At 37.4% G+C, this 10,628-nt stretch overlaps 1 protein-coding gene across 1 annotated transcript; it reads right to left on the bottom strand.

Moving 5' to 3' along the window:
- Positions 1 to 6,796: 6,796 nt before the first annotated feature.
- LOC105172379 (Actin-binding FH2 (formin homology 2) family protein) lies at positions 6,797 to 10,125 on the bottom strand. Its single transcript, XM_011093772.3, has 4 exons — positions 8,421 to 10,125; positions 8,137 to 8,327; positions 7,725 to 7,960; positions 6,797 to 7,635 (listed from the first exon to the last, which is right to left on the bottom strand). Exons 1-4 carry the CDS (start codon positions 9,815 to 9,817, stop codon positions 6,907 to 6,909), a joined length of 2,553 nt encoding a protein of 850 aa, XP_011092074.1. The 5' UTR covers positions 9,818 to 10,125; the 3' UTR covers positions 6,797 to 6,906.
- Between the last annotated feature and the right edge of the window lie 503 nt (positions 10,126 to 10,628).

Here is a 10,628-nt window from a genome sequence, read left to right as displayed (position 1 = left end):
TGTATTATTCGTTCCAATGTGGCTTTAATTGCTTTTAATTTCTAAATCTAATTATTATAAAACGCTGTTTTAGTTACTCGAAACTAAAATTTTTCAACAATCTTGAAGAAAATATACAGGCTTTGAAAAATTAGATTTGTTGTTTGTTGAAACGATCTGGGAAAACACTATTTTAAACTCAGTCTTTTGAACGTTGTTTTCAGTTTCCTAAGATACTAAAAATGCCCAAGCCAATTACTGTTGCAATTTTGATCACACACAAGGTTGACCTGACCGGTTTGTTGGACAAGTTTTCGGGTCAATTTTTCAAACACTCTCAACAACGAATAAAAATTTGATTAACAATGAAAGGACTCTTGTCGGTGATTCAAGTGACTAGACCTGAACCTACGAATACCGATCCCAGAACTGCTGAGATAGCGCAGTTCACAAAGAGGGATCAAATAGGCAGAGGAATGATTTTGTCAGCCTTTTCAAATACGCTCTTTGATGTCTATTTTTTCGATTTTTACACTGCTAAATCTCTATGGGATAAGTTGGACCGAAAATATAATACTGAAAAACTAGGGCTCGAATAATATTCTGTTTCCAAGGTCATGCGGTATCAAATAGTTGAGGACCGGTTTGTAGCTGAACAGATTCATGAGATTATAAATATTGAGCATGCTCTGGCTGATGCTGAGATGAAACTTCCCGAGAAGTTTCTAGTCATGTCCATAATGGACAAATTTTCCAATTCTTAGGAAAGTTTTGGCATGACACTCGAGCATCAGAAAGGGAGATTATCTCTGGATGATCTTATGATGCTATCAATATTGAGGACGAACATAGAAATCAGACCCACAAGATGTCGGTTTAACATCAACCTAGGGCCAATGTAATAGTAGGGAAACAAAAAGTGAACAACATTAACTCGAACTCGAAAGCCATCAATAAAGGCAAGGCCTCCAAAAATAAGAATTAAAAGCAAATAAACTATGCTGGAACTGTGGGTAAGTTGGATATTGGGCCAAGCTTTGACCTAATAAAATGGCTAAGACTGAGTAGACAGCTATCAACATGGTTGTAGGAGTATATAGCGGTTCTAGTACCCCAGGAGCAACTGGCAAGTATGTATCTATACGATCCGAACTCCTGGCTATTTACGAACCGTGTATTAGTTGATTGACGTTGGAGCGAATATGCACGTTTGGGCTGATAAATGTCTCTTTGTGTCTTATCAGGCCATAAGTGGAAGGACAATAAGCATGGGAAACTCTAGTACAACTGAAGTACTTGGGATAGGATGCATGGACTTGAAGTTTCCTTCGGGACGCATTATGTCATTATAAAGAGTTCATCATGTACCCACTATCAGAAGAAATATTATTAATGGTTCTGTAATAGTTAGGGAGGGATATGAATTAGGTTTTAAAGTTGAAAATAATAAAAATGATGCTTTTGATTCTATTATATTGAAAGTGGAATCTTCTATTCTATGGCATAGTACGTTAGGTCATTTAAATTTTAATTCAATCAAATGAATGATGAATTTGAATTTAATTCTTTGTCAAAATATTGAACAAATTCACAAATATTGAGTTTGTGTTGAAGCTAAACAAGTTAGGAAACCCTATCAGTCAATTGAAAGGGATTCAGAAATACTTGATTTAGTACACACAAATATTTGTGAGTTTAGTGGAGTTTTGACCAGGGACCACTAAAATACCTTTACAGATAATTGTAGTAGATATTGTTATGTGTTTCTCATGAAAAATAAGGATGAAGTCTTAGATAAATTTATTTTGTTTAAAAATGAAGCAGAAACCCAAATTGGTAACAAACTTAAACGACTAAGGTTTGATAGAGGAGGAGAGTATGAGTTGAGTAAGTTCAATGAATATTGTCAAACTTTTGGCATTATTCATGAAGAGATTCCTCAATATTCCATTTGTCTAATGGAATGGCTGATCGAAAGAATAGAACATTCAAAGACATGATTAACAATCTCCTACTAACCTCCAGGTTATCAAAGTATTTTTGGGGAGAGGCTTTGAATACGGCTTGCCAAGAGTCCCTCTGAAACACAATAGAGTACTCCTTTCAAGTTGTAGAAAGATAGGAAATCAAGCCTTAAATATTTTCGAGTGTGGGGGTGCCTAGCAAAAATATTGTTCTCAGAATACAAACGAAAGAAATTGGACCCTAAAATATCAATGTTGTGTTCTTGGACTATATACAAGTTATGCCTTAAGATTTTTGGTTATTAAGTCAGAAATTTTAGGCATCGAGGTTAACACAATAGTCGAATTTTGTGATGCTATTTTCCTAAAAAATGTACTTCCTGTGAAAACAGGAATACCTTCAAATGTTTCGTTTGATGATTCACTTGCCTCAACATCTATTCCTGAACATGTGGAAAAGATGACAAATGTGGGGGTTAATCCTAGTAGTACTAATCAGGCTCATGAGGAGTCAGATAGACCTAGACGAAGTAAGAGAGTTAGGATTGTCAGGAATTTTGAAAGTGACTTTGTTACTTACAGTATCGAGGATGATCCAATTACTTTCAAATATGGTATGTCTTTTTCAGAAGTCAAGCAATGGAAAAAAACTGTAAAAAGTAAGATGGACTTCATTGTTTTCAATGGAACATGGGTACTAGTTGATCTCCCTCCAGGGTATACTACTATTAGGTGTAAGTGGATCTTTAAGAAGAAACTGGAACCTGATGGGATCATAGATAAGTTTAAAGCCAAATTGGTGGCTAAAAGTTTTAAACAAAATGAGGGAATATACTATTTCGATACCTATTCTCCGGTAGCTCGGTTGACTAAAATCCGGTTCCTTATAGCTCTTGCTTCAGTGTATAATCGATCAATTCATCAAATGAATGTGAAAACAACCTTTTTGTATCGTGAACTCGAGGAAGAGATTTACATGGATCGGTCTGAGGGATTTTTAGCTCATGGCAACGAGCATAAAGTTTATAAACTTGCTCCATATGGACTTAAATAAGCACCCAAACAATGGCATGAAAAGTTTGATAAAACTATTCTTGCGTTTGGCTTCACTGTAAATGAGAATGATAAGTGTATATTCTGTAAGGTTAAAGGAGATAAAATAATAATTCTATACCTGTATGTAGATAATATACTGTTTATAGGATCATGTCTATATATAATTACGAAACCAAGTCATTTTTAAAAAATAAATTTGAAATGAACGATGTGGGTGAGGCTAATGTGATTCTTGGCATCATGTTGACTCGGTCAACTGATGGAATAGTCATTTCTCAATCTCATTATATTGAGAAGATAATTGAGAAATTTGGTTATCAAAACTGTAGAATTGCTAAGAGACCATGTGATTCTTTGTAGCTTTATTCAAAAATGAAAGTGGTGTTCCGATTCCACAACTAAGGTATTCCCAAATTATTGGGAGCTTATAGTATCTGGCGAATGGCACGTAACCAGATATATCATTTTTTATCTCTTAGCTGGCTAGATACACTTAGTTGTCCTGACAAAACCCATTGGGGTGTTATGGATAGGGTATTAAGGTACCTGAAGGGCACGTTGTCATTGGCCATACATTAGGCAGATTTTCTGTTGTTTTTAAGGGATATAGTGATGCTAGATAGTAGCCAAAAACTCCAGGAGTAATGGGTGTTCGGGATATATTTTTACCTTAGGTGGGGGCGTAGTCTCCTGAAAGTCTGCAAAACTGACTTTGATAATCCGGTCTACCTTTGAAATCGAGTTATGTGCATTAGATACGAATGCTATCGAAGCAGAATGGCTATTTGGATTGTTATTACAACCTTCTATTGTAAATCAGCCTCTTCCACCTATTGCTGTATATTGTGATAGCCAAACCACAATAGCAAAGGTAAGGAGTCGTAATTCAATCAAAAAACCAAACAACACATCCAAGACTAAAATCTATAAGGGCATTAATAACAAATAGAGTAATTGGCATTGACTTTGTGGGAACAAATGATAATGTGGTTGATCCTTTAACATAAGTCTAGATTGGGGATGGGATTGAAAACCCATCAGTGATGTATCTATGACAACAACCCAACCTTCTAAGTGGAGATCCCACAAAGAAGGTTCAATGCGGTATCAATAAGTCGTAAGAGTATGTCAGAGCATCAAAATAGACTGATATTTTGTATCTGGAGTCTGTCTCCTAAAATTCTGGAAGGTGTTGTAACTGCAAGTATAGTACGAGTTTAACTGTGAATGGGGTCAAGTCATTTAGACGAGATGCTAGCAGTGCATCCCTGGTGACACCCAACTAAGTGAATGTAGTTGTTTGGCCGCAACTAAGGAATTGGGTTATTCCTGAAAATATTTATGAATAGGATCAAGACACATGACCTAAGTGTCAACCCTAATGATCAACAGAAAGCCGGTAGTTTATTGTTACTGACAGACGTTGTCACACTCACGACTCAAATTTAAGGCTTAGTTCCATTTGACCTGGTGATAACTGACGTTAGATAACTTAGACAGTGGTTCAAACTTGAAGGTACCATTATTGAAGCAAATCACAGAAACTTGAGTTCAAATCTATAAGTTGATGGGGGATTGTTGAAATTTTGATTTCAAATGAAAACGCATAGAATTGAAACCTTGGATTGCAGCAGCTAATTGGAATTTTTTTTTAAAACAGTTTTTCAGTTTCATTTGGAGTTTGAATTTCATTATTGGAAAAATGAAACAACCACCAATTTTCAAATGTTGTTTCAATGCTTTTGGTCGGTTTTTGTTGGGGAATTTAAATGCAATTATATTTTTCTTAATTGTTGTTTTAATAGCCGGGTTCGGCATGCCTATATATAGGCTTGACATTTCTCAATTTTCTCACAACAACAACTCAATTCTCAAACTTTTGCATTATGTTTGGATATGTGTTTTAGTTGTTTTGTTTTGTATTTTGGAAATAGAGAGAAAAAAATAGAGATACGTGAGTGTGTATTGAAAGTAGATGATATGTTTGGATTTGTATTTTGGGAAAATTTAAAATATTTTAAAATAAATGGTGTAGGTTTGATATTGGGATTTGGGAAACAAAAATTACTGTTCATTGTCAAATCATATATTTTTATATATATTTTAATATATAAATATGTATATATATAAATATTTTATGTTTAATGTTGTACTTTTGGGAGACAAAAAATTATTGTTTATTGTCAAATCATGTCTGTTTTATATTATGTATATGTATATTATATATAGAAAGTTGAAAAATATAAAAACACACAGATAAGGTGTAAAAATATAAAAATAAACATTAAGTGTGTTTTATCTTGTTTCGGAAAATGCGAAAATACAAAACCAAACAAAGCCTTGAGAATTCTCTCTCTCGGCTTCTCTAATTTTAAAGACTTGTGCTCTAAAGTTTTGATAACAAACTTTTGAGTGTTAGATGGAGGTGTTCTTCGGTATAATATTAAAATCGAAAGAACTGCAACCGTCTTATTTTGAAAAAATTACGTTGTACCCGGTGCACTACTGATACGGGACGTAAATTTTCTTCAAGGTACGCAGTAATTCTGTGATTCAGTTACAATTGGACTGAGAATTGTTACGATACAATTCTCGTTGTAAGTTTTCGATTTAATTTTTTCTTGTCGTGAGTAGTGTTTCTAACTATTTTGTATTATTTGTTCCAACATGGCTTTAATTGCTTTTAATTTTTAAATCCAATTGTTATAGAACGTTGTTTCAATTACTCGGAATTGAAAATTTTCAATATTAAAGAAGACTTATTTCTAATGTTTTTTAATTTCTAAAATATAAGTTTTATGTATTTGTTAGTTAGGCTATTAATGTGGGGTTAAATGTTAAATGTAGGACGAGAGATTAATTACATAATTGTCATTTCTCTTTTCCCTTTTTTACATTTCATGTCTAAATTGGAGTTGATTAATGCGATTAACCGAACTACTTACCATATATCAGATTTATATTATTGATTCATCAACTCATTTAATGTTATAATTTCTATGATCACATGAATACAAGTGACATAATAATTCATAGACTACTAATAAAATTCATAGGTATAGATGTAGATATACTTGTAACATTACACCGTACACGTCCAAAACTCATAAATCCACCTGAACACTGTCCAAAAGTCTTGGTGGTGTGTAATAATGATGGTGAATTAGTAGCTAAGGATGGTATGTGTTGTTGAGACAATAAGTCAAACTTATGATCCTGTCTGCATCGCTCACTCCATGCTACACCGATAGCAATAACATCAAAGCATAGGTGTAACACTCAAACATTTTGGTCAGAGAATCTTATGTCTTATTTTTGGTGTGTGCTTTTTCCGACCTCTTCATGCAAAAATAGAATATGTTACTTCGTCACTGGGCTTAAGTCAAATGATAACTTCTACTCTGTCAATCAGATGCAATGTTGGAAACCTTTTCACATGCCATCAAATGTTGTGGGCCTTGTGGCCTAACAATTTAGAGTAGGATGTTACTTCCAATACTCTTGTCGAGACGTTTAGTGGGATTAATAGTGCATTTTGATATGTATCGGTTTTTACGTAGTTAAATATTGATTCTTGAGGACTATTAGTCAATTACAGTGATCTTGATTGCCGCATAAGCATAAAAGCAATCATGACTTGGTTGTTTGTGACCGTCGTTGCGCTGTAAGGACATTAACCACTATGTAGGCGTAGACACAATCTTTAATTTGCTGTTTTGTAGAATATTGATTCCCACGTAGTTAGATTTAATTCAGCTATAGGGACCCTACAATCCCATTTATTTTTAACTTAAAAATCGAAAAAAAACCTTTTGACATCTCATTAGAATTTGAAATATGTTACACATATTTCATCCACCATGGGTAGATGAAGTAGAAAACTATAAGACAAGCCGAGCAATCTAATCTACCGGAAGGGGGCTAGGGGATTAGGACTACGGGGCGTTTTCGAGCTTCTAAGCTCTTTGCAAACATGGTCTAACATGCTTAAAAAATCTCTAACAATTACAAAAATCCGGAGTGGATTGGACTCGTCTTTGCTCACATCTCCATGAAAATACTCGGTAATCTCTCTAACATTCAACATCACTCGATTCTCATCCTCCTCCAGTTCCTTCAGCTTCTTTTCCGCTTGTTTCAGAAATGATCTCATCGAACTCACAAAGTTGCCTTTTTTCTCCTCCATTATCATATCCTTCTCCACAAGAGTTTGCAGCTTATGCATTCCGTCTGCTAAGTTTGTCACTGAGCTTGCAAGAACGTCCAGGTCGATCGTAGCCGTTTTCTTGGCATTGCATAGCTCAGTGCTCAAGCCCGATACAAGATCTAAGCCCATTCTCCTGTAGTTCTCTTCTTTATCTTCAACGTTTCCACTCTTGCTTCGCTGATTGATCTTGCCCATAATGCTTTCCGACACTCTTAACCCCTCGGACCGAATGATTTCTTGGACAACGAAATGCAGGAGAGTCGTTTTTCCATCTGTTCCCTTCACATCAGCAAGCTTGAGAAGGGCATCAAGCTTGAAAGCCTTTGCTCCTCCTCTTATTGTACCAACGTTCATCCTGTTTCCCGTTTTGAGCACTGCCTCAAGTAGTTTTAGGAAGAGCCGACTCGATCTGAGTTCCTTACACGCCTCCTAATAACAAGCAAGTTCGACGATTCTTTAGAAGATGGTACTACTCATGATATGACAATATTCAGTTTCCAAGATTCATTCTTGTTTACCTCGAGCATCGAGAACGATTTTCTGAGATGGAGAACCTCGTCTTCGAATGTTTCACGGTAAAGCATCGCTTCAATCCTTGGAAAAGCAAAGGGTATCTTAAGCATCGCCATAACTAACTTCTCCGCCGACCCCAACTCAAATATATCTCCTTTGTAGTTTGCAAGCTTAGCTTCTTCTTCCTTCGTGGGCACCATCTTTGAGAGCGCTTCTAAATCTTGCAACGACAAGCCATCCCCTGTTAACAAACAATGAACAAAGCAAAGCTTATGAGCTTATCATACACAAGAACAATCAACATTTCGTTGCAACGACGAAGATGTCATTGTTCGATCACGTTTAAATGGTTCTAGTATCAAAATCTTCCTATAAAGCATGCTAACTTGGGACTTCAATTATAAATCTTGCTCACACCTCGGATTAAAGCCCCGCATACTTGCTCTGCAGTCACATTCAAGGCTTTGGAAAGAATGGTAATGTTCTGCAGCCTCTTAGGCTCGAGAACGTGCTTGCTTGGGGATGGAGTTTTGCTCTTCCCCTCGTCATTCTTGATGGAATTTTGCAGGTTGTAACCGAAAAGCGACTCTATCATCTCCTCGTCAAATCTGTAACACGTCTCATAATCGTAAACAACTCAAACAAGAACAATAAAGTTATGAAATTTCACTTTTGTTCATCGAGCAAACGCAATGTCTTACTCAAACGAGCTGGACCGCAGCTTGTCCCACACCGTGGAACGATTTGGAGCAGCTCTAACTTTGTCCCAGTGGAGTGGTTTGAGCTTTGGCAACGGAGAGCCGTCTTTTCCCAATGGCATTTGCTGAGTGAGCTGCGGCGGTGGAGGAGGTGGAGCCTTGTGGGAGTTGTTAACATGGCCTTTCGACAGTGGAGGTGGACACGGTGGAGGAGGAATTCCGGCCGGCGCAGCCGGAGGAGTGGACGCTGATGCTGGCAAACTACTTTGAGATAAACTCGACAATGTGGATGAATTCAGAAAGTTGGATTTCGTTTTCTTTGAAGAAGGGACAGGCGGAAGAGGCGATACAGGAACAAATCGTGGCGGTGGTGGCGGTGGCGGTGGTGGTGGTGGCGGGGAAGCTGATAAAATGGGATTAGAGTGTGGAATCTGTATCTGTGTCGCCTTAACTTCATCTTCGGATATGATGTCTGAAGCATTAGAAAGCCTCAATTGGGATGAATGTGAATCACAGAAAGAATGGAAAGATTCATCATCATCAGATGAATGAGCTTCCTCATGAACAATTTTATCATCGAATCTCTGAACATCTTCTTCTGGAATTACCCGTTCTTGATGATGATTTTCACTCTTGAACGACTCTGAAATCTCATGCACAGTGGTGATTTCTCCATAGGAAGAAGAGCACCTGCCACTGTCACACTCTGAGTTTATGAGCTTCTTGTTCGACCCCTCTCTCTCATCCCCTGTTTTCTCAGTGCTGGAACTCAGTTTCAGACAACATTTCTCTGGTTCCAAAGCAGACTGCAGTGAATTAAGGTAGAAAAGATCAGGGCCCGGATCAGAGCTCACCTTCTTCACTTGTGAACTCACACTGAACTTGGATGTAACTCTGCTTCTCCGCTTCCTCCTCTTCTGTTTCTTGAATTTCAGGCACAGGAAAAACAGCGCAATCGCACATAAAACAAACGTGACTCCGCCGGCAGATGCAAGAACTGCCGTCAACACTCTCGCGGCTCTCTCTTCATTCTTCTTCTGTACCTTATGGGCTTCAGGGATTGAATGCCGGTGGTGGGACGGCGGGTGGCCGTGGTGCAGATGGTACCGCGGTGGCGGAGAAGGAGCCGGAGCAATACTGGGCCCGCCGGGCACAGGAGACGGAGACGGAGACGGGGAGAAATAATCAGAACCACCATTCCTTGATTTCCCAATGCCGAAACTCTTAAAACCCAACAAATATCTGAACTTCTGATCCTGATTTCTTCGTCTCAGATAACCTCCATTCCTCCCTTCTACACCCAGCGACGAATTTCCAATGAGAATGTGGGTGAAATAGAAAGAAACAAGAAAGAAAATGACGAGGGATAGCATGTGGAGAAGATGGGAAGCATGACCCATGTTCTTGGATCCAAAATCATAGAGAAAAATTTCTTCTCTATCTCATGGTATGATCCACAGCTCTTGATCTTAAAAGAAGAGAAGTTTGTTTGTGGATGGTATAACTGTAGTGGGGTGCAGCAGTAGAGAAGAAAGGAAGGAAGATGCAAAAATTTTGCAGCAGAGTCTTTAATGCTACTCCAAGGAACCCCTGAGCCTGGCAGTTGTGGTTGTACTGGTCCTCCTTTATTTCTTCTGTTTCTTGCTTGTCCTCTTTCCTTACCCTCTTTCTCTTTCTCTCCTCCATTAATTCTCTCTGCTCACCTCTGTTAATACTATTACTTACCATTCTATCAACATCCCCTCTTTTGTACACTTCCCAATGGGATTTCTGTCTTAATATTACATTCACATCAATTTATCCTAAATTTCTAATGTTTTACAATTATCTTAGTATAACATAGTTGATAGACGATGTTTTATTGTAATCCACACAAAATTATTTTAGTCGAATCGGACCATCTTTCGTGTACTTTTCATTAACTTCTTTTTTGGGTACCGCCATTCTAAGTCACGTTATTATTCTCCACTCTGATCGTCACGACGAGTCAGGACATTATTCCCTCGATTACAATTTGTTTATAAAGATACTAAGGAATTATTCATTGATGCAATCCCCATACTTTGATGGTTAGTTTGTTCTCATCACTTGAGCGGACAAGCGAAAGTAAACAAATCTTTTATGTCAAAGAGGTGGAAAAAGTTGAGAATAATTGTGGGCTTGATTGCATTATAAAAGGCACGTCTGAGTGTTTCCTTTAAGTATTGGCCT

This window comes from Sesamum indicum, linkage group LG10 (assembly GCF_026168435.1).
Source record: "Sesamum indicum cultivar Baizhima isolate 11 linkage group LG10, ASM2616843v1, whole genome shotgun sequence".
Classification (NCBI taxonomy): domain Eukaryota; kingdom Viridiplantae; phylum Streptophyta; class Magnoliopsida; order Lamiales; family Pedaliaceae; genus Sesamum; species Sesamum indicum.
Note: the sequence above shows the minus strand (reverse complement) of the source record. Positions and strands in the feature narration are given on the sequence as shown.